General features: G+C 41.8%; 1 protein-coding gene across 12 annotated transcripts in view; it reads left to right on the top strand.

Annotated features, from left to right (window-relative positions):
* dgkh (diacylglycerol kinase, eta) overlaps nucleotides 1–23,424 on the top strand; it is a 54,590-nt gene extending 31,166 nt beyond the window's left edge. For 8 of the 12 annotated variants that reach the window (XM_058081661.2, XM_058081658.2, XM_058081657.2 and 5 more), the window contains 24 exons: nucleotides 2,382–2,488; nucleotides 2,595–2,720; nucleotides 3,284–3,386; nucleotides 5,738–5,900; nucleotides 6,028–6,136; nucleotides 7,132–7,353; nucleotides 7,431–7,522; nucleotides 8,336–8,435; nucleotides 8,510–8,846; nucleotides 9,601–9,732; nucleotides 10,806–10,940; nucleotides 11,092–11,209; nucleotides 11,299–11,409; nucleotides 11,644–11,740; nucleotides 11,821–11,928; nucleotides 13,170–13,283; nucleotides 13,346–13,480; nucleotides 13,568–13,728; nucleotides 14,428–14,533; nucleotides 15,050–15,142; nucleotides 15,211–15,330; nucleotides 15,466–15,571; nucleotides 17,225–17,355; nucleotides 21,631–23,424. In XM_058081661.2, the coding sequence (XP_057937644.2) occupies nucleotides 2,382–2,488; nucleotides 2,595–2,720; nucleotides 3,284–3,386; nucleotides 5,738–5,900; nucleotides 6,028–6,136; nucleotides 7,132–7,353; nucleotides 7,431–7,522; nucleotides 8,336–8,435; nucleotides 8,510–8,846; nucleotides 9,601–9,732; nucleotides 10,806–10,940; nucleotides 11,092–11,209; nucleotides 11,299–11,409; nucleotides 11,644–11,740; nucleotides 11,821–11,928; nucleotides 13,170–13,283; nucleotides 13,346–13,480; nucleotides 13,568–13,728; nucleotides 14,428–14,533; nucleotides 15,050–15,142; nucleotides 15,211–15,330; nucleotides 15,466–15,571; nucleotides 17,225–17,355; nucleotides 21,631–21,717 (3,113 nt within the window). In that variant the 3' untranslated portion in view covers nucleotides 21,718–23,424. Of the gene's footprint in view, nucleotides 1–2,381; nucleotides 2,489–2,594; nucleotides 2,721–3,283; nucleotides 3,387–5,737; nucleotides 5,901–6,027; nucleotides 6,137–7,131; nucleotides 7,354–7,430; nucleotides 7,523–8,335; nucleotides 8,436–8,509; nucleotides 8,847–9,600; nucleotides 9,733–10,805; nucleotides 10,941–11,091; nucleotides 11,210–11,298; nucleotides 11,410–11,643; nucleotides 11,741–11,820; nucleotides 11,929–13,169; nucleotides 13,284–13,345; nucleotides 13,481–13,567; nucleotides 13,729–14,427; nucleotides 14,534–15,049; nucleotides 15,143–15,210; nucleotides 15,331–15,443; nucleotides 15,572–17,224; nucleotides 17,356–21,630 lie in introns of all 12 variants that reach the window. The other 4 variants (XM_058081667.2, XM_058081659.2, XM_058081656.2 and 1 more) reach the window with 3 other exon arrangements.
* The last annotated feature ends 717 nt before the right edge of the window (nucleotides 23,425–24,141 follow it).

Raw genomic sequence — 24,141 nt, 5'->3', positions numbered from 1 at the left:
TATGTATGTTTCTGTGTAGACTTTGGTAAAGTACAACTGACAGACATAATGTAAACATACACAAGTGTCTCACAGCAATCATCGGCTCGGATTTCCTCCCTCAGCCGGCCGTTGTGTGTGTGGGATTGATTGATGGAGCCACAAACATGCTCGTGCACACACACACACACACAGCCATCCAATAAAGTGTCCATTTCAGCATCACACGGAAAGGATGCTCAGGCTATCAAGTTCTCTACATTGTCTTAATGCTACGCTAATGTTCGCTAACAATGTTTAGCGGTTGACTAGACTGAAGCATTGATTGCTGCTCCCCGGATATGACTTTGATTTGGTTTGCGTAATGATTCAAGTTCACTTAATGATCAAGGAACTCAGTTTTTTCCATTGCTACTGCCTGCCTGTCTCAATGGCAGTTATTGGTTACCATACAGTGCATCCGGAAAGTATTCACAGCGCTTCACTTTTTCTACATTTTGTCATGTTACAGCCTCATTCCAAACTGAATTAAATTAATCTCTTACCTCAAAATTCTACACAAAATACTCCATTATGACAATGTTAAAAAAGGTTTTTTTGACATGTTTTGAATTTATTAAAAATAGAAAACAAAAAAATCACATTTACATATGTAAGTATTCACAGCCTTTGCCATGAAGCTCAAAATTGAGCTCAGGTGCATCTTTTTTCCACTGATCATCCTTGAGATCTTTCTACAGCTTAATTGGAGTCCACCTGCAGTAAATTCAGTTGATTGGACATGATTTGGAAATATAATAACTGTCTATATAAGGTCCCACAGTTGACTGTGCATGTCAGAGCACAAACACCAAGCATGAAGTCAAAAGAACTGTCTGTAGACCTGCGAGACAGGATTGTCTTGAGGCACAAATCTGGGGAAGGATACAGAAACATTTCTGCTGCTTTGAAGGTCCCAATGAGCACAGTGGCCTCCATTATTCGTAAATGGAAGACGTTTGGAACCACCAGGACTCTTCCTAGAGCTGGCCGGCCTTCTAAACTGAGCGATCGGGGAAGAAGGGCCTTAGTCAGGGAGGTGACCAAGGCCCCGATGGTCACTCTGTCAGAGCTCCAGCGTTCCTCTGTGGAGAGAGGAGAGCCTTCCAGAAGGACAACCATCTCTGCAGCAATCCACCAATCAGGCCTGTATGGTAGAGTGGCCAGACGAAAGCCACTCCTTAGTAAAAGGAACATGGCAGCCCGTCTGGAATTTGCCAAAAAGCACCTGAATGACTCTCAGACCATGAGAAACAAAATTCTCTGGTCTGATGAGACAAAGATTGAACTCTTTGGTGTGAATGCCAGGCGCCATGTTTGGAGGAAACCAGGCACTGCTCATCACCAGGCCAATACCATCCCTACAGTGAAGCATGGTGGTGGCAGCATCATGCTGTGGGGATGTTTTTCAGCAGCAGGAACTGGCAGACTAGTCAGGATAGAAGGAAAATGAATGCAGCAATATATAGAGATATCCTGGATGAAAACCTGCTCCAGAGCGCTCTTGACCTCAGTAGACTGGTCATGTACCTTGACCATATAGACAGTAGACATTAGCACACAGCCAAGATCTCAAAAGATTGGCTTCAGAACCACTCCGTGAATGTCCTGGAGTGGCCCAGCCAGAGTCCAGACTTGAATCCGATCGAACATCTCTGGAGAGATCTGAAAATGGTCTCCCATCCAACCTGATGGAGCTTGAGACTTATTGCAAAGAAGAATGGGCAAAACTGCCTAAAGATAGGTGTGCTAAACTTGTGGGATCATATTCAAAAAGACTTGAGGCTGTAATTGCTGCCAAAGGTGGATCAACAAAGTATTAAGCAAAGGCTGTGAATACTTATGTAAATGTGATTTTTTTGTTTTCTATTTTTAATAAATTCAAAACATGTCAAAAAAAACCTTTTTTCACATTGTCATAATGGAGTATTTTGTGTAGAATGTTGAGGTAAGAGATTAATTTAATTCAGTTTGGAATGAGGCTGTAACATGACAAAATGTAGAAAAAGTGAAGCGCTGTGAATACTTTCCGGATGCACTGTACATTACATTATGTGCATTAAAGTTTAATGTCATGGACATTAAATTCAAATGTGTATTTCACTCTCTTCATGCATGCAATATTGATTTTAATTTATTATGACTCTAGAGGATTGTTAATTTTTTATGCATGTGAAAAACCTCACAATTTATTTGACATTTAATTTATGTTGAATTTAGGGCTGCAATGATTATTCAAATAATTTAAAATACTTTGATTAGAACCAATATATTATAAACAGATTACAGTATGAGGGTGATGGGGTTTAATTTCTTACATTAGTTTGTGCATTTCTAATATGTGTCAGTGCTTTTTTTTCCAGTATGTAAATTCAAGGCCCACAAACGCTGTGCTGTTAGAGCCACTAACAACTGCAAATGGACCACACTGGCCTCCATAGGCAAGGACATCATTGAAGATGAGGATGGGGTAATTGCATCCCAATAGTTCTACACTCATTCATCTCATAAAGATTACATTACAGTGTTGAATTTCAACAGTGGTAGTAAAGTGTGTGTGTGTGTGTGCTGAACAGATTGCGATGCCTCACCAGTGGCTGGAGGGCAACCTGCCCGTCAGTGCCAAGTGTGCCGTGTGCGATAAGACATGCGGCAGCGTGTTGAGACTGCAGGACTGGCGCTGCCTCTGGTGCAAAGCCATGGTAAGACATCTGTCACATATTTAAACAAAAAAAGTCCTAACTAATAATAAAAGGGCAGCTTCATTTTACACTCTAGTCGCACAGAATCACGACATCCCTAATATTGTAGGGAAATACTTCCACTTGGAGATACAATGGAACACATTCTTATTATTAAAGAGTGCCTGCTTAAGTCGACATCGACATGGGTGGCCAACCATTTTTAAAACTTGAGACACAAAGGGCTAATTTCTCTGAAGAATAGTTCTGTTCATGTTGACATCTGTTCTAGTATTTTTAACTTCATCATTACCTCAAGCAACTTGAAATGACAGCAGTGACATAACAGCAATAGAATGTGCACACACCCTTTAAGTTAATGCTACATGTAGGCATTCCTTTCTATGTTGCTGTGTGAATTCAACGAGCAGTCATGAGCTGTCTCTTTTTTTATATCTTGAGAACGCAGCAAAAATAAAGATATGTTTTATTTAACAGTTATTTTTAACAGTTATTTTGAAACTTTAGGTCATCATTGTGCATTTCAAGGTGTGTAAGAGAGAGTACTTGTCTGTTCTCACCAGGTGCACACAGCCTGCATGGACTTGTACCCTCGTAAATGTCCTTTAGGTCAGTGCAAAGTGTCCATCATCCCACCAACGGCTCTCAACAGCATCGACTCAGACGGTAGGCAACACAAACGCAAAGATCAAACCTGAAAGTAATCAATGGACAGTAGACTACTGGAACTCAATTGGCTTGTCCCTAAAAACTCATCAATTTTGGCTTAATCATACTATTAATGCTCCAATTAACACCTCTGTGCAATTGGCCAATAGTCATTAGGTACACCATTACCAAACGTAAATAACTGCTGAGGTTTCTAATTAGCAACGGTATAAAAACATTGGGAGCGGCACGGCGGGCGAGTGGTTAGCGCGCAGACCTCACAGCTAGGAGACCGGGGTTCAATTCCACCCTCGGCCATCTCTGTGTGGAGTTTGCAAGCGTGGGTTTTCTCCGGGTACTCCGGTTTCCTCCCACATTCCAAAAATATGCTAGGTTAATTGGTGACTCCAAATTGTCCATAGTGTGAGTGTGAATGGTTGTTTGTCTATAGTATGTGCCCTGTGATTGGCTGGTGACCAGTCCAGGGTGTACCCCCGCTTCTCAGCCGAAGACAGCTGGGATAGGCTCCAGCACCCCCTGCAACCCTCGTGAGGAAAAAGCGGTAGAAAATGAATGAATGAATGAATAAAAACATTGGCATTAACAGCTTGTATTAACTTGGCAAGATGGCAGTATTTGTATTGGCAGCTTTATCTACCTCTGCGTGTGCTTTAAAATGTTGCTACTCAAGTCTCGGTGTGAAAGTGATGTGTGCTACAATTATTGTACTGTTGTTTACAATTAACTCAGCAGCAATTTGCTCCTTCCATTACTACGATGTTGCTGCTGTTGCGCTGTATTGTGCAATATACTAGTTAATAAATGCTGAGGTGGTCAAAGAGAGCCCTGCCCCAACCCTAAATCTTTGGCATCAAAAAAAATATATACGTGCATACACATGCCCACACACAGACACACACACACACGCACCTGTCTGACAGCCTAAAAATGGACTTGCGGCATGAAGGCGTCACATGTTTTGTGTCGTGTGTCACTCTACACCAGAGCCAACAGTATATAATATATACCCTTAAGATATTTTTTTAATGTCACAGTCACATTGAAGCCGCGCTATCCCTCCCACACCATATCTGAAGTTGCGTGCTACAGCCTCCATGCGTCCCCATTGAAGGCTGTGGGAGGAAATAAGGGGGAGATTGCTTGTAGTTGCCTGGCGGGGAAGACAGCGGCACGTGCCTCAGAATCGTGACTACAACCCCTACCCTCCCTCTCTCCTCTTCGCCCACCCTCCATCCAACCATCTTTATACTAGAGTAGGGAGAGAAGGATGCTTAAACATTAGTACTGTGTCACATGCTGGTGGTGGAAAACACATTTTGATGATGATATGCGGACAGTGTGTCTTTTCTAGTGATTAGCGTTACCATGCCATTAGCAATTACCATGCTTATTTTTCAGTAAAACATACACACCTCCATTCTGCCTTTATCCACGCAGGCAAAAACCTAGCCTATTTGATTTATTCTTGCTTTGACAGTCCCTTTGACTTGGAATAATTGTGTTATAATTGTGCTTTCAGCATTCACACATATGAATGAGCATACATGGGCATGAGCATAGCACAAATAATATAACATTAAGTAAATAGTCAATAAATACAGTAAGTAAATACACGCAAGTTATCTACCTGCTTGAACATGGTGTTCGTTATTGACAATCTGTGATGAGCACAGACGTCCACAATAAAAAAAAGAACAGCTCGGGCCGCACCTTACAATCATGTCTCTTGAGGTCTCAATGTCGTCCACCAAGGGAGCAATCTCCAGTAGTATTCTTGGGACTTGGGTATTCTGAATAGCTGTATGGTGCATAAGTCCAAACAACAGTCAGTATGCGTGTAAAATATAGGCTTCACACCTACCTGCCAGGTAGGAGGCGTGGAGGAAGACCAAATATGCTGTACTTTTAGGGGCTCAAAAGAAGTGAAGCAAAATATAAAGTAATCATTCATTCATTCATTTTCTACCGCTTTTTCCTCACGAGGGTCGCGGGGGTTGCTGGAGCCTATCCCAGCTTACTTTGGGCAAGAGGCGGGGTACACCCTGGACTGGTCGCCAGCCAATCACAGGGCACATATAGACAAACAACCATTCACACTCACATTCATATGGACAATTTCGATTGGCCAATTAACCTAGCATGTTTTTAGAATGTGGGAGGAAACCGGAGTACCCGGAGAAAACCCACGCATGCACGGGGAGAACATGCAAACTCCACACAGGGTGGGTGGAATTGAACCCTGGTCTCCTAGCTGTGAGGTCTGCACGCTAACCACTACACCGCTGTGCCGCCCAATATAAAGTAATATTTAGTGTAATTTTTTTTCCCTACTGTTTTTTTCCCGTCAGGCTTTTGGAAGGCCACTTGTCCCCCGTCCTGCGCCAGCCCTCTCCTGGTCTTCGTCAACTCCAAAAGCGGCGACAACCAAGGAGTGAAGTTCCTGCGGCGCTTCAAGCAGCTGCTCAACCCGGCACAAGTCTTCGACTTAGTCAACGGCGGCCCACACCTAGGGTAACGTTGGAAATGATGACTTTAAAGACAGAGAAGTAGTGCACAGTGAATCATAGTGAATCATAATATCAGGTACATTTCACTTGCCTAGACAATATTATTCATAAGAAAATGTGTGTGTTGTCAGTCTCCGCCTGTTTCAGAAGTTTGACAACTTCCGAATTCTGGTGTGTGGTGGTGATGGCAGTGTGGGCTGGGTGCTGTCAGAGATTGACAAACTCAACCTACACAAGCAGGTAAGGAAATAAGATTGAACAAAACATTGGATTTATTGCTGTTCATTCGCTTCTCATGTGATTCATTTTATACACAAAACACAGGTCACAAAATGATTATCACAAATACGATAAAGTTATAATTTAAGCCAAAGAAGCACATTATTCAAAGATCCTCTATATCAGGGGTCTCAAACATGCGGCCCGCGGGCCAAATGTGGCCCGCAGGACACTAGTTTGAGGCCCCCGCCTTGATATGAAAGTTTAATGTTAGTGTGGCCCGCGCAAGTTTGATATGGATGCTGTATGGTATCATGTACCCAGAAAAAATTATTAAGTTTGATTAATGTTCATGTTAAAGGTTAAATAACTGTTAATAGTTATCCTCCCTATCCGTGTGGAAGTGGTAAGTTTTTGGCTATTTAAGTTTAAAGGAAATAACGTGAAGGCTACCATTTAGGTGGCTAGCTCTCTAGTTTGCGAGTTAGCATGTGTCTCAAGACCCTGCAGTTGCGCAATATGTTGTAAATAAAAAGATTATAAATGTGACTATAGTCGTGTTTTGTCATGTCTACAGGGCTCTAATAATGCTTTGTTAATTTTAATCTGAAAAAAATAATTTGTCTACCCACCAACTATATGTGGTTTCTTACGTTTTTATTATTTGCCGTTTTATTATTATTATTTATTTATTACTGATTGATTGATTTTCTTTATTCTTGATTTGTTTATTTATTTTTCATCTTATTTTGTGTAGAAAAATAAAAAGTAAGATATTTGAGAACAGTGGAATCAGAGCTTTTCTTGTAGAAAATCGGAACCAAAGCAAAGTTTATTCATTTTTCTGTTTTAAACAAAAGCGTTTTTTTTTTTTTTTTTGGAAAACCTGATGCGGCCCAGCCTCACCCAGACCCTAGCTCCAGTGGCCCCCAAGTAAATTGAGTTTGAGACCCCTGCTCTATATGATATATAAAGTGTGACACTAAATAAACAGCCTCCTCCTTCATGCCTTCCAGTGTCAGTTGGGGGTGCTGCCGCTGGGCACGGGCAACGACCTGGCACGTGTGCTGGGCTGGGGCCCATCGTGCGACGACGACGCACAGCTACCGCAAATCCTGGAGAAGCTGGAGCGAGCCAGCACGAAGATGCTTGACCGCTGGAGCATCATGACCTATGAGATCAAGATCCCGCCCAAACACAGCTGCCCGGCAACGCCTGAGGGCGCCGAAAGCTGCCAGGTAATAATGCGTTCAAGACGCCTTTAGACATGCTGGAATAATGCTCCTTTTAACATATTTCTGTCTTGTGGTTGTAGTTTCACATTTCTGCATATGAAGATTCCGTGGCGGCTCATCTCACCAAGATCCTCAACTCTGAGCAGCACTCTGTGGTCATCTCCTCCGCCAAGTGAGTGGCTAAATAAAACGCCGGGGTTGGCGCCACTTGGCCATTAAAGGCACGTCTTGATAAGTGCTCTTGTCTACTGCAGTTTGACACACAGTAAAACCCTAAAAAGTTTTACTGTACTTTCTGTTAGTGCTTTCAAAATAAAATAAATGCACTGTTAGTATACTTCATATTCGAATGAGACTTTTTACTTGACTTTGTATTTTAAAAAATTATCATTATTACTATTATTGTATAATAAAATTAATACCACACTCCTTGTGTGGCAGGAGAAAAATGAGTGACGAACGGTAACAACAACAATAAAGAGTTGAGTAAATTGTCATTACATACTGTATAATGAAGGATTATACAGAGTAGTTGTAGTTGTAGGGGTATATCATTATTATAAATTTAATGGTAATGGTTAAACATTTTGGAATAAGTAAGTAGACAAAGAGTGGCTCAACAGATTACAATGGCGAGTAAAAATAATGGACTTCATTTTACCTTGCCCAGACGTGGGTCACTGGGTTCCCCCTCTGGAGCCAAGGGAGGGGACAAAAGGGTCGGTTGCAGAGCGAGCTGGGTGATGGCCAAAGGCAGGAACCTTGGTGGGTCCGATCCTCAGCTGCAGAAGCTAGCACTTAGACACGTGGGATGTCACCTCTATGGTGGGCAAGGACCCAAAACAATAAAATAAGTGTACATGGCCTATTTTGTATTGACAGAAAGGTTTATTTGGCATCCTTTTAATTTGTATACTTTGTATACTTGTTTGTAGTATTATTTGTAGTATTTTGATGCGCTTTTCCACTTTTCTGTTTGTTTGAGAATCCTGTGTGAAACTGTGAAGGATTTTGTCGCCAAAGTGGGGAAAGCCTACGAAAAAAGCACAGAGAACACAGAGGAGTGTGACACCATATCTCTAAAGGTGCGTGTACCTGATGCGGTGGACAATAAGCGTGCATATTGACATTCCATTCTGTGTATGTGATTGTCCTACAGTGTGCCATCCTCAATGAGAAACTGGACTCCCTCCTCAGAACCCTCAACGCAGAATGCCCAATTCTGCCTCCTCTACCCCACTCCACACCTCCAATTGTGGAGGAGGAGCAGGAAGAAGAGGAGCTAGAGGAGGCGGGAGACGGGGATGTTGAGGAGGTCGCCAGCGAGGAGAGCCTGACGGAGCTGAAGGAGAAGCTGGAGGAGGAAGAGACAGAGAAAGGAAATGGCGGCAGCAACAGCAGCACTTTCCCCGTCTTCAAGAGTCGAGAGCAGCTGATGTTGAGAGCCAACAGTCTGAAGAAAGCGGTGCGACAGATCATAGAGCAGGCCGAGCGAGGTGAACACGCACTCACACGGCTTTACAGCATCTACTAATACATTCACGTTGCTTGTTTGTGTGTGCTCAATCTTGAGCGAGCATCGGCTTTGACCTTGTAGATTATTTTGAGTTTTTCTGTTTATTTCTATTACGCAAGGTGAAGGCTATCATTAGTCACTTGTGGGTGTGTGTTAATTGTATTAGCAGTACATTGCATGTGTGTGAGAGCATGCCTTGAACTTTGACTTCAGAGATTATTTATAAATGTTCTATTACGCAAACTGCCTGTCCTCAATTACACGCTTGTTATAGGTTATTATTAGTCAATTTATTTATTTTTATTATTAGACTATTTATATTGAAGATGGGAATTATCAACCTTTGAGAGCAGGAATCACACTGTTCATATGACGTGTCCGTGTTGCTCAAGAAACAAATGTTTCATTATTATTATTATTATTATTATTATTATTATTATTATTATTATTATTATTATTATTATTATTATTATTATTATTATTATTTATTTTATTATTATTAGTTATTGTTATTGTTATTATTAATATTAACATTAATCCGTTCATGTTAATATTAGTATAAATATGAATATTAATGTTGTTATTAATATTAATATTGTTGTTGTTATTTGTAATATACAAGGTATCATTAATAGCTGGTGGGAAGAGCAGCCGTATGAACTGTATGATACTCACACTGGTGTATCTCCTAGTTGTTGTCATTGCTAATAAGTAGATTATATGTGTTGTTTTAGTGGTGGACGAGCAAAACACAAACATGGACGACACAGATCTGACGTCCTCGCTGGACTTCCGCAAGGACAGCGAGGAGGAGAACCGGGAATGTGAGAAGGACGAGGACACCAAAGAGCTGGAGGCTGTACAGTGTATGTTTCTAAATCTCTTAAGAAAAACATGTCCTTGCGTTAATGTTGCTCAGGATATCAATTTAACACATTTTCTTTACGCAAAGGTCAATAGGAAATAACACAGCATTGAATGTTGCCCCCTTGTGGATATAACAAGTTGCTTACATCCGTAAGATGACGCAGGTTCAGTTTCCTGTTGTAAGAACACTTTATAAAGCTCTTGCAGCAACTGTTACTCCAGTGGCCAACTATCTGTAAATCCAAGTTAAGAGATTATTTCTATGTCATACTCTTGTTCATGCAACAAGTGAACATTCAGCCATGTCAGCTGTACAAATGACACCCATATGATCTACAAGCAGTGGATGCAGCTTCATGCTTTGTGGCCATACAGGAAGACTTATTGTCTTTGGGGTAGAACTTCTTCCTGTTTATCATCAGGTGGCTGCTTCCTAACTTCCTTCCTTCCTTCTTTCCTTCCTTGCAAGCTAACATTTCTTGTACTAATTCTCGCAGCTAATAGTTGAGGAAGAATATCAGGCAATTCTTTTTTTCTCCTACCCTTCCAAAGAGAATGAATGAACACACCTTCTTCAAAACAGAAAATGGAGTGAATCTGTTCCAGGTTCAAGTTGTGGCCTTCATAAGTCTTTTATTATTAATTGCACAGCAACATCTGTTGCTGTTATACAAGTGTAAATAAATAAAATAAGTCACCTCCAATATATACAGGGAGACATGTTCTTTACCTGCAGGGCATAGCCATTTGTACTGAGCAGCCTAGACAGAGGCATGTGATGCTTACCTGTGTCACAAGATGGTTCTATGATTATTGTCCTATGTGTTTCTGAAGCACACAGAATATACAAACATCACATTTGTTGAGTTATTGCAAGTGTTTTGTAACCGTTAAGTATTTTGTTTCTTATAAATTAAGATAAGTATGTGATGATGTGTGAAATAACTGTATACATAGAGGTGTGTTGACAGACAGCAAGCAAGATAAGTGATGATTAAGCTCTATTGTGTTCAAATGCATAAAAATGACAATATATCTAAACAGTGGTGTGCATGTGTGTGCGTTTGTGTAGCCATCAAGAGTGTATGTTCACCCACGGAGAGGCGGGTGAGCCGCAGCACACAGTCATACAGTTCCTTCAGCATCACACCGTTCACCACCAGCAAGGAGAACCTGCCTGTGCTCAACACACGCATAATATGTCCTGGTATGGGGATACACATTTTTTTACAATATATTTAGCAATTATTACTGAGTTATTACTGAGAAATATTGTCCAGCGCTGACATGCACGGTTACAGTAAAAGCATTGAACTCGTCTCATTAGCTAATGAGCTGTCATGTGACCTGTGGTGTAGGACTGCGGGCAGGTCTGGCAGCCTCCATAGCAGGAAGTTCCATCATTAGCAAGATGCTGCTGGCCAACATTGACCCCTTTGGTGCCACCCCCTTCATTGACCCAGACCTGGACTCACTGTAAGTACTGAAAACTAGCCCATGGCTCCTCCCACCCTTAACATATATCATTCTTTATATAGTTTTTGTGTCTTTTGTCCATCCACCAGCGAGGGCTACATGGAAAAATGCGTGATGAACAACTACTTTGGCATCGGCCTTGACGCTAAGATCTCCTTGGAGTTCAACAACAAGCGAGAGGAGCATCCGGAAAAATGCAGGTGTGGCCGTCTTTTGTTTTTGTTTTTGTCAGGTCTATGCCCTACTAAGTGATATTCCACTTTGTTTTTGTCTTCATAGACAATATATCCTGTATTATTATTATTATTATATACTTGATATGATATTTTTTCATATTTCTGAAGTGACTTTCCTTGCAGCATCTAATTGGTTAAAAAGGACATAAGGTAAATTTTTTTTGGTCACTATTAAAAGTTTTATTTTTATTTTTCCAGGAGTCGCACAAAGAATATGATGTGGTACGGCGTTCTAGGAACGAAAGAGCTCCTTCAGAGAACTTACAAGAACCTGGAGCAGAAGGTTCAGCTGGAGGTGAGACATCAGCAAAGAACCGAAGGAGGTTTCTTGAATCTTTATGTCTAAAGTAAAACCTCATACTCATTTCCTCCAAGTGTGACGGCCAGTACATCCCCCTACCCAGCCTGCAGGGCATCGCTGTCTTGAACATTCCCAGCTACGCGGGCGGGACCAACTTCTGGGGCGGCACCAAGGAGGACGACGTAAGTTGAGTTAAAAAAATTTAAAAAGAATGTTGCACTGGTTACAGAATGGAAAAAGGGTCACCTTCAGACCTCAGGAGTCCTACCAGGGCCCTCTGGTTTAACATGACCCTGATGGCATGACAGAGCTGTAGTCACGCTTGTTTTTCCAAGGCTCACAGCACACACACACATACATGGACACACACATAGCCCCAAGTGAACCCCTGCAGAGGTTATCCCAACACACACACACAGTATATAACATTTGCTATTATGCAACTGCTGTGGTGGTTTAAAAAAAAAAAAAAAAAAGACAAGGGTGATGACATTCAGTTAGTCATCAGACGCAGACACACTTCTACTGTGAGGATGTTTTGCTTTTTGGTAATCGGATAATAGATGTCAAATATAAAGCACTCTTAGATGCCTTTTAAATCACAAAGTACTTCACAACTTTAGAGGTGACACTTCTATTTATGTTATGTTATGTCACCATCTAGTGGTCTGGTTTACAAAGTGCAGCTTTATATTTATGTTTATTCACTACTGTACATGAGGCACTTTATAAAAGCAACATGACAAGCAGAAAGAAATAATCATTTTTAAAAGAATATTACAAAAATAAAGCTATATATGTCAGAATGTCTTAATTTTGTGGGATAGGCTCCAGCACCCCAGTGACCCTCATGAGGATAAACGGTAGAAAATGAATGAATGAATGTGTGAGTGCGTGTGTGTGTACAAAAATTAAATTGTGTATGGTCAAAAAGCCTGAATATTAGGTGACTACGGTTGTGTTTTTTAAACAAAGATAGAAAATATAAAAAAATACATTCAGCAAACAATGTATTTTTTATTCAAACTTGTTTTTGACAATAAAGGGTAAATATTGCAGGCATAATAGTAAAATATATTGCAAAAACAAGTTAATGTCAGTGAAGTAAGGATTAACTTATGTGATTTTTGATACAACATTTAAAGTAGTGTGAAAATATTACAACAATAAATTTAAAATATATGAAGATTATGTTATATACATAAAATAAAAACATTTCAAGAACAAAATCTGAATATTCAGAGGCAGGCTGGTGTTGCCTTTATATCTTTTTTTCTTATAATACAACTTTATTCTTGTCATTTTGAACAAGGAACATAAAAATGTCTGCTTATTATTGCGTGAATAGCACTGTACGATACTGCTTCTAATACTGTATGTTGACCCTGACAGCCAATAATGATCAATATTTGGTCCCTCACAGATTTTCTGCGCTCCATCTTTTGATGATAAGATCCTGGAGGTGGTGGCTGTGTTTGGCAGCATGCAGATGGCAGTTTCAAGGGTCATCAAGCTGCAACATCATCGCATAGCGCAGGTCGGAATCATATTACAAGGCTCATAGGTGAACATCTCACTTATTCATGCTTTTAAAATCAGTGCCGGACAGTGAAGATCACCATACTGGGCGACGAGGGCGTTCCCATCCAAGTGGATGGTGAAGCATGGATCCAGCCACCTGGAGTCATCAAGATCCAGCACAAGAACAGAGCCCAGATGCTCACCAGAGACAGGGTGAGAAACCACATTTGTATGTGGAAAAGGCCTGCTGCTGTCCTTCTGGAACATGATCTAATTGTCTTCTTTACTCCCCGCCTGCAGGCCTTTGAGAACACGCTCAAGTCGTGGGAGGACAAGCTGAAGTACGACAAGCCTCCTCTGCGGCCTCACCTCTATCCGCAGCAGTCTGTGGACCTGGCAACAGAAGAAGAGGCTGCCGTGGTGCAGATGTGTGCCCGCGCCGCAGAGGAACTCATCACTAGGTAACCATACACATACAAAACAATGCAATACAATACAGTAGATCTTCACTGACTGTACTTACTGTATATGCAAGGGTTACTTTCCAAGTCAATGGCAATGGATACCCATAAAAAGCCTAAAAGTGCATATTTTTGATACTCTAATCTAGGAATGCCCAATAAGGGCAATAATAATAAGGGCTAAGATTATTGGCCAACATTGGCATTAAAATAAAGGTAATGACTTGCTGGACAATATCATATGCCAGTAAGAAAGCCATTATAGAGCATCTGTACTCTGAACCCTATTGAATTCTTTTCAAAGTTATTAAATGCATTTTAAATGCACTTTTACATATAAATAAACAATGACAGGTACATGGTATACAGTATTGTACTTACAAAACATGTAATTGCACAACACCACGTCTTGCCAAAGCATTTGTTGTGTGCAAATGTTGTGTAAATTGACTTGTGAGACAGCGCCCTCTGTTGGATTCAAAGCTGCAGCTCTCTTTTTTTCTCTTGCAGATGGTGCCAGCAAATCATTTTCAATTTAAGTTACCATGACAAAAATATTTTACGATAATGGATATATTGATTTATCGAACGATAAATCTGTCAGTATGAGGGGGAGCAGATGGTGAATGAATACGCGGGTATACTGTACAAGTTTAAATACTCAGATAACTGAACTTAATGTCTTTGTTTGCACTGTAGGATATGTGAGGCTGCAAAGACCAACGGGCTTTTAGAGCAAGAGCTGGCACATGCTGTCAATGCTGCATCGCATGCCATCAACAAGACACATCCCAAGTTCCCTGAGGTAAAAAAAAAAAGGCCACCACTGAAATATGCAAATACATATACTTTTAACAGGCTTTCATGATAATTTAATTGGAAATTACTCTTTACTAGAGTTGGCTTCAAAGCTGAATAAAAAATAGCTTAGTATATAGTTTATTTTCAGATATCTTGTAATTTCATATTTGAAATTCTGCAACTTTTTAAGCTGATTTGTTTGGATTTTGAAACAATAACCTCCATAAAAAACACGATAACACTATAATTATCCTGTTTTCATTTTTCTCTCAGTAGCAAAATACATACAACATAAATTATAGTTCAAAACTAAACTTATTAAAATGTATTATATGATTATTATTTTTAAAAGGTTGATTTTAAACCTACAGTGTTTGGTCAGAATTGGTCAGAAGTCATTGGCACTTTAACATAATGTGTAAATATCTCTACAAAGATGACTAAATTGTATGCAATTGTAGTCAGTCTTAGCATAAGAGTGCCTTTGATTTGAACAGTAACAATTGTGTGTCTTGTCCAGAGTCTGGCCAGGAACACTGCCATAGAGGTGGCCAGCACCGTCAAGGCTCTGTACAACGAGACGGAATCGCTTCTTGTGGGTCGAGTGTCTCTGGTAAGTCGTCAAGACTTTATTTCAGCTTTTTTTTTAAATAAATATGAATTACACAACTCTTCTTGAAGCAACTGGACCCACCAGAGGAGGAGCAGCTGTCCAACGCGCTACAGAGTCTGGAGCTAGAACTCGGCAAACTGGGAGAGATTCCATGGCTCTACCATATCCTGCAGCCCAATGATGAGGAGGTGAGTGCCACAAACAAAGACATTAGTGAGCTTCTGCTGTAGTGGGTGTACTGTTTACGCTTTGCATGGCTCCACGTCGCGAGTGAACGGACTAGCTAAATGAAAGGCTATAGGTTGACTGTGCTTGTGTACCAGGACCCCTCTCTGGGTTACGGCAAGAGGAACAGTCGCGGTGGCGTCTTTCGCATAGTGCCCAAGTTCAAGAAGGAGAAGGCAGCCAAGAAGACCAGCCCTCAGTCAGGTAAGGCCACGACAATGGCTCCTTTAGTAGAAGACAACAGAATACAACAAGGTGGAATAAGGCACAAAACTACACTTTTACAGTGTACGGACAAGAACATGTGGCCATTCTACAGGAAGTAAAATGTAAAGGGGGAGTTACATACAAACGTACGTGCTCCAAAATGCGGAAAATTGCAAGAGGCCCACACCAATTTTCAAACCCAGATGAAGAAAATTGGGACGCAAATTGATCATGATTGAGCATGATCAGGACCAGAGCAGCAATGGATTCAGTGTGAGCCCATAGTTAAAGCTACCAGTTTTCATCAGAGGGTGAGCAGCACGCATGTGGGTGTCACACATCACTTTCTCCAAGTACGACACACTTGCAACCCTTGCAACTACCCTACGTCCTCTACGTGCTGGCCACAGCTAACAAATATGCTAAAAACTGCAGAGCCCGTGCTTGTGGTACTTTCTATTTTGAAGTGTATCTGTGGGATTTTTTGTACTGTGATTGTGATGGAAAATGAAAGGTTCCTAGAGGAACTCCACTAAAAAAGGGTGTCATTCCCTAAAGGGCCCCCTTTCCTCAAACACGTATCTTCTTGGCTCGACACAGCTCTACTCATTTGATCTGTTGTTGTTCTATTATCAAAATCAGGTACTATTTGTTGGAATCATAAACCACTGCTGGTCGCTCCATGGTCAAGCAGTCACTTTAACATTTGAGGATATGTGGATAGAAATGACACACGTGCCAATATGAGCTTATCTTGTTGCTGCAGTATTATAGTCCATGGTCTCCACTTTGCAGGAGCAGCTCACTTTCTAACTGACCTCAGTGTCCTCCGGGAGAAATTTATTTGTAAACGTATGTAAATGCAGGATGACCTTTTTATCCCTTCATTGGGATGTTGTTGGGGTATCTCATTCAATGCAGTAGTTTCGGGCAGTATGGTTTTGAATCATGGTTTCATGATGTATAAAGAAAGATTTGTGTTTGTTGACTCATGGTTAATGTTCATCCGGACCAGGAGTAGAGATGAGAGGTGAGTCAAGGACATCTGGAAAGCCTCACACATAAATTTTGATATTTTCTTACGCTCAATATATGTATAAATCTCATTTGAGCACACATGGTCCTTTTGTTTGTTTACAATGTGTTTCTGCTGTTTATAGAGGATATCAAGCTCTGGTAAAGTAATGTGATGTGTGCTGGAAGGCCGACAAAGAGTAAACATTTCTGCCCTCCAACACAGGCGTAGTCTCAGTTGCCATCAGTTTTTTTGTTTTTTTTTAGCTTATGATTCATGAAGGCATCTTGGTGCATTCTGAGTGATACTCTGGTCCAACAAGGCAATAGTTGGACCCATAGAAATTAGCTTAGCAAGATTAGCTCTGCTCTATTTCCGCCTTTTTCCCATCCTCCGGTTGTCTGCATGCTCCCGGACCCCTGCTGGAAGCACCACCCCTTTAGAAGGACCACCGTCCTTTCCTTCTCGCCAGCTGCCGCCACTCTTGCTCTTCTTTTTTTTTATTTCCTCTCCTCCAACGCTCGTTCTGTCTGTTTGCATCCTCCAATGATTTACAACACGTGGATCGCAATGTGTGTGTGTGAGAGAGAGACATATCAAGTTGTGTGTGTTTGTGTGTGCGTGTGTGTTTGTAGTGGACAGATGGGGCACAGAGGAGGTGGGCGTCTGGCTGGAGCAGCTGAGTCTGGGGGAGTACCGGGACACTTTCATCCGACACGACATCCGAGGCTCGGAGCTGCTGCACCTGGAGAGGAGGGACCTGAAGGTACGCACACGTAGTCCTCGAGCTGTTTCTCTAGCAACAATCTTCTGTCCTCTCAGTGTGCCTCTTGAATGACGCTGTTCTTTGGCTGCACTGCATCGCTCTGCTTGGCTTGTTTCTGTCTTGACTGTCTGCTTGGTTGAAGGACTAGTTGAGGTAGGGGGTCCGCATAGTCTAGATTGGTCTAGACTGGTACAAACAGGAATGTAGAACAGTCTAAACTTGTCTGGTTTTTGTCTCGGCTGCAGGGTGTTGCTCTGACGCCGGTTGTTTGTACACTCAAATACAGTGAACCTTCCATACGCGTCCTCATTTACGACAACATAATCAAATAACATATTATTGGGTTTAAGTAGTTCACTTCTTCTTACACTTGCATGACAGTTACAAATTTAGAGTAGACAATGTTGCTAAAACATTGCCTGTATAGTTTTTAAAGTTTTATGACGGTCACAGCTTGACCCTGGATAAGATGAATCGGTTTCGCCATGCAAACTGTTAGTCAAGTCAAGTCAAATTTATTTATATCACCCTTAATCACAAAAGAGCCTCAAAGGGCTTAACAACCAGGCAACAGTAGATGATAGACAATAGACGACAAAGGAAAAACTCAAAACCCATTAGGGAAAAAGAAACCTTGAGAAGGGACCGCAGATGAGGGAATCCCTCTTCTAGGATGACCAAGCTGCAATGGATGTCGAGAGGTTAACATGTGACAGTTAAATATAAACAGAGAGTATAATAGTCCAGGTCCAAGATGTAATGCCATTAGGACAGTTGGGCAGCCGCGGGTCTTGAGATGGTCACCATCCCTCTGCTGCAGCGCCTCCACAAGGTAGGCCACGTCAGATGTCCAGTTCCGTCAAGGCAACTTCCAAACAGCCTCTCCTGGACCCACCGGGGGGGGGGGGGGGGGGGGGGGGGGGGATGGGAGAGAGAAGGAGCGGCAGTCAAAACAGGCAGGGAATATTTTTAACTAAACGCTAAAGTATAGAAATGAGTCTTAAGTCGGGACTTGAACATTTCTACTGAGGTAGCAGCTCTAATATTACCAGGTAGAGCATTCCACAACGTTGGGGCCCGAATGGAAAAGGCTCTAGAGCAGGGGTCGGCAACCTATACTATCAAAAGAGCCATTTTACCCCCTCGCTCACTAAAGAAAAATAGAATGGAGCCGCGAAACATAATTTAACAGCAGAATATAGGGGATGCATAGCGGTCGAGTGGGTAGCGCGCAGACCTCACAGCAAGGACACCCGAGTTCAATCCCACCCTCGGCTATCTCTGTGTGGAGTTTGCATGTTCTCCCCATGCACGCCTTAAGAAATGTGTAGCAACATGCTCACATCCAGAGCAATTTGCTAGTCTCCCAAGATTTTGATTGAGGGAATTTTGGGATATCACAGTTGAGAAAAAGTGGAGTTGATCAAGTACTCTTGCTAGTATACGGCCTCACAGAAAGTCGGATTTTGTTCAAAAGATGCATATTTTCCTCATTTGGGTGTTAAAACAAATATTTGAGCATTGCAAAGGGAGCCACAACAAAGAGGCTGAAGAGCCACATGCGGCTCTGGAGCCGTAGGTTGCTGACCCCTGCTCTAGAGCCTGCATACTTCTTTCTGGCTCTCGGGATAGTCAAAAGACCGGCGTGTTGTGAGCGTAGGTTTCTAGACGGAGCATAGGGTACAATTAGGTCAACCAGATAAAAAGGTGCCAACCCATGTAATATTTTGTAAACCAGAAGCAGTACCTTAAAGTCACATCTTAAATGAACTGGGAGCCAGTGCAGGTTGGCTAGTATTGGAGAAATATGGTCACACTTACGTGTCCTAGTAAGAAGTCGCGCTGCAGCATTTTGTACTAACTGCAAGCTTTTGAGACTCGCCATTGGAAGACCAGAAAGCAGTACATTACAGTAGTCAAGGCGAGACGTGACAAATGCATGGACTAGGGTCTCTGCATCAGAAATGGATAGAATAGGTCGTATCTTCGCAATATTGCGAAGATGAAAAAATGCTGTTTTAGTAACATTCTTAATGTGTTTATGAAAGGATAGAGTCGGGTCCAATATCACACCCAGATTTTTTACAGAGTCACTTTGGGAAATTATGCTATTATCAAAACTCAGAGTGGTGTTGTTTAAGGAACAGGCGGCTCTGTTTAGCAGGGCCGATGATCAACATCTCAGTTTTATCAGGGTTCAAGAGTAAAAAGTTACAGGACATCCAATGTTTAATATCAATGAGACAAGCCTCCAAATTAGAGCAGTCCTGCGGGTCAGTTAACTTTAGTGGTACATATAGCTGAGTGTCATCAGCATAAGAGTGAAAGCTAATCTTATGTTTGCGAATGATGTCGCCAAGCGGCAACATGTAAATGTTAAACAAAAGAGGGCCGAGCACTAAACCTTGTGGAACCCCACAAGTGACACCACAGAACTCTGAAGTCATATCATCACAAACGACACGATGCGTCCCATCCTCAAGATAAGATCTAAACCAAGAGAGTACCGGACCAGTAACACCAATATATGTTTGAAGGCGTTCCAGTAGGATAGAGTGATCGACAGTGTCGAAAGCAGCACTGAGATCAAGTAATAACAATATTGTAGATGTGTCACAGTCCATAGATAGAAGAAGATCATTTGTCACTTTTGCAAGGGCTGATTCAGTGGAGTGGTTCATCCTGAAACCAGACTGAAAAGGTTCAAAAAGATCACCCAAAGCCATGTGATCATTGAGCTGTTGTGCTACAATTCTTTCAAGGATCTTGGACAGAAATGGGAGGTTAGACACCGGCCTACAGTGGGAAATACTCCCGGGGTCGAGGGTTGTTTTTTTCAGCAGGGGTCGAATCACTGCAGTCTTGAAAGCTGCAGGCACAGTGCCAGATGAGAGTGATAGATTAATTATATTTAAGATTGAGGGGGGTAGAATTGGGAACAATTCTTTAACAAGTTTCCCAGGAAGCGGGTCAAGCAGACATGTTGTCTGTTTTGCTGCACTGACAAGTTTTGTAAGCTCGTCCAGAGATACTTCCTCAAAGTAGGAGAAACTAGTGGGACAGAGGATGGAAGTAGTCCCAGCAGCGGTCATGGCGGCCGACATGTTTAAACTGTTTGGCGGTAGGGTGTCCTTTATTTCCTTCCTGATGAGCTCAACTTTATTTGCGAAGAATCGCAAGAACTCGTCAGCTGAGAAAGGGGAACTACTAGGAGAGGTCCTCTTCTGGGTTAGCAATGCAACTGTGTCGAATAAGTATTTAGGTTATATTTTATTATATGTTATATGTTATGTTATATTTGTTATATATTTTATACATATTGTGTTCTATTTCACGGGTTCCACTGTACGCACTTCATTCATTCATTCATTCCAGGAATCCGTTTCAATTCATTGTGCTTTTGTGAAGCAGTTTCCCAACAAACCTAATAGAAATAGGAATACATCTGTTCCAGGGTCAAACTATCACCATCACAAACCATCAATTAAATATACAGAAAATGTTCCAAGCTAAATTTGTACTTGTAAGTAAGTGTAAAAACAAGTTATAAAACCAACAATATATTCAAAATAACAACTGCTCTTGTAGTTGTAGGTGTGTCAATGGCATCAAGTTATATATATATATGTATTATCCTTTATTATAGTCATATTTTAATAAAGTTTAGTATTATTTGTGGAACTCTTTTTAATTTTGTTTTAAATTCCAATTGTACAGATCAAGGCCTATCTAGTAATTGCCTGACTGCTGTTAAATACTTTCTGCATTTGCGTGTTTGAACACCCTTCAGGAAATGTGGTATTTTACTTAAAATTGTGGGCCAATTAATTTTTGCCAATTTCTTGTGAAGAGGGTTGTCAAGAGAACACTCAGTTCACGAGATGAGATAATACACAAGATTTTACTTTTCAGAAAAGTACAATGCAAAAATAAGAAATGATAATATATTGCAGTCTATTAAAGGGCTCACTCCGTTCATGCTGTTGTTCATATTGCAATGTACTGAGATTGGAAAGAATTGTCAAGTTCAATTTATTTGTTGTGTGATTAATTAATGTATTATTGTGTCAGGTCTTAGTGCCCACAAGAAATGTTGTCACGTTTTCATTTTGCAAGACCTCTTGACAGTTCGATAGGCCGGTTATTGTGGATTATTGCGTTTTATATTCAATTATATAGAATATTATAAAATGCTGCATTAATTGGTTTGGAAACGATGAAAAACTGGTCTTTTTGCTACCACATACAACATGGATGCCTTTTTTTCCCCCCCAGGATCTGGGGATATCGAAAGTGGGTCATATGAAGAGAATCCTCCAGGGAACTAAGGACCTGGCTAAGGCCTCCATGGTTGACCTTTAACCCTTCTTGAGATAGGGGGTTCCACTGACATCCCTTGGAGAAGATGTGGTGAGCCGCTGCAGTGCCAAAGTGATGAGGAAGCGGAGGAAAAGTGCCAGAAAGGATCCGGTTGTTTATCACAAGAAGCCATTTTACGACAGTTAATATCCATATCTCACACACACACACACACACACACACACACACACACACACACACACACTCTAACAGGTATGCAAGCAACCACAGTGGAGACAGTGGATTTGTTGTCTGACTTGTTATGACAAATTAGTAGCAAAACCAGGACTTCCATGAACTTGTTCCGCTTGATATTGTGTTTTAAAAAAAAAGGAGCTTCAGGAAAAGGAAGTTTCCTAAAGATTGTGGTGCTTTGTTCCACGCTATGCTTGCTCAACTTAAATATTTCAAGGTTTTAAACTGCATGATTTTTAGTGTCTTAAACAAAGTTATGTTGTGACGTAAACACTTGAACAACTTAAGTATTAACCAATGACGACGCCATTCGTGACTACTGAGACATGCGCCCTCTCCACTGCAAGGGAGCTTTTTATATGTTTGTATTTATTTTGCTTAGCATGACAATGACATGTTAAGAGATGTTGTGTCCAGTGCCATAGTGTTTTTTATTAGTGTAAACATGAGCTCTGTATAGGAGAATGATGTAAGAAGCCTTTCATACGATACTGGGGGGGGGGGGGTCCAATTAAGCCATCAAAGTGAATGTTCGACAAATTGCCATTAATCAAGGGACAGCAATTAGCATTCATTCATTTTCTACCGCTTTTTCCTCATGAGGGTCGCGGGGGTGCTGGAGCCTATCCCAGCTGTTTTCGGGCGAGAGGCGGGGTACACCCTGGACTGGTCGCCAGCCAATCACAGGGCACATATAGACAAACAACCATTCACACTCGCATTCATACCTATGGACAATTTGGAGTCACCAATTAACCTAGCATGTTTTTGGAATGTGAGAGGAAACCGGAGTACCCGGAGAAAACCCACGCATGCACGGGGAGAACATGCAAACTCCACACAGAGATGGCCGAGGGTGTAATTGTACCCTGGTCTCCTAGCTGTGAGGTCTGCGCGCTAACCACTTGACCGCCGTGCCGTCCCATTTGTCCACATATTTCCTCAAATAGTGGCCTACTTTCTAAACAGTTGCCATTCCTACTGATAGGTGGCGTCATTTGTTTTAAAAAGTGAAACTCCACATCTCAACTGGACACCTTGAGAAAGAAAATAACTGATGCTCGCACTAGGGGGCAGTCATTACCTTTGCTGATTTTTTTTTTTTTTTTAGCTGTTACTGTTCTGTATGAACAGCACCAACACTGATTGGGGGACAAAGTTGACCTGACAATTCAAATATGCTAGTATCCATCCCAGATAAGAGGCAGCCTCTGTACCAAAAAGCTGAGACTGGGATGTACAATTTGTCCACCTTTTAGGAGTACTAGCCCCGTTTAAATTGTCCCATTTTTCCTGGCATTTACCTGTGTTGATACTGTTTGTACAGAACAGCATGGCTCACCCAGCTATTGTACAGCTTCAGAGAGGAGCCCCTTTCAAATCGCCTGTAAAAGACAGATCTGTCCTGTCATTTTCCCAAGTCCCTCTTCTGTAAGAAACAGCACCCACATAACACAGAGGCCACGTTGAAAGCAATTGTTGACCTGACACGTATTTTACACTTCATAACAGACTTCACCGTGTCCATTTATGGTGTCCAACACTGATTGAACTGTATGAGAACATTCATTCATTCATTTTCTATTGCTTTTCCTCACGAGGGTCGCGGGGGGTGCTGGAGCTGTCTTCGGGCGAGAGGCGGGGTACACCCTGGACTGGTCGCCAGCCAATCACAGGGCACATATAGACAAACAACCATTCACACTCACATTCATACCTATGGACAATTTGGAGTCACCAATTAACCTAGCATGTTTTTGGAATGTGGGAGGAAACCGGAGTACCCGGAGAAAACCCACGCATGCACGGGGAGAACATGCAAACTCCACACAGAGATGGCCGAGGGTGGAATTGAACCCTGGTCTCCTAGCTGTGAGGTCTGCGCGCTAACCACTAGACCGCCGTGCCGCCCCGAATGAGAACATTCATTCATTCATTTTCTACCGTTGCGGGGGTGCTGGAGCCTATCCCAGCTGTCTTCGGGCGAGAGGCGGGGTACACCCTGGACTGGTGGCCAGCCAATCACAGGGCACATATAGACAAACAACCATTCACACTCACATTCATACCTATGGACAATTTGGAGTCACCAATTAACCTAGCATGTTTTTGGAATGTGGGAGGAAACCGGAGTACCCGGAGAAAACCCACGCATGCACGGGGAGAACATGCAAACTCCACACAGAGATGGCCAAGGGTGGAATTGAACCCTGGTCTCCTAGCTGTGAGGTC

Source organism: Doryrhamphus excisus, linkage group LG12, assembly GCF_037039965.1.
Source record: "Doryrhamphus excisus strain RoL-2023G ecotype Guam linkage group LG12, RoL_Dexc_Guam_v1.1, whole genome shotgun sequence".
NCBI lineage: Eukaryota > Metazoa > Chordata > Actinopteri > Syngnathiformes > Syngnathidae > Doryrhamphus > Doryrhamphus excisus.
This window is presented reverse-complemented; position numbering and strand designations above follow the sequence as displayed.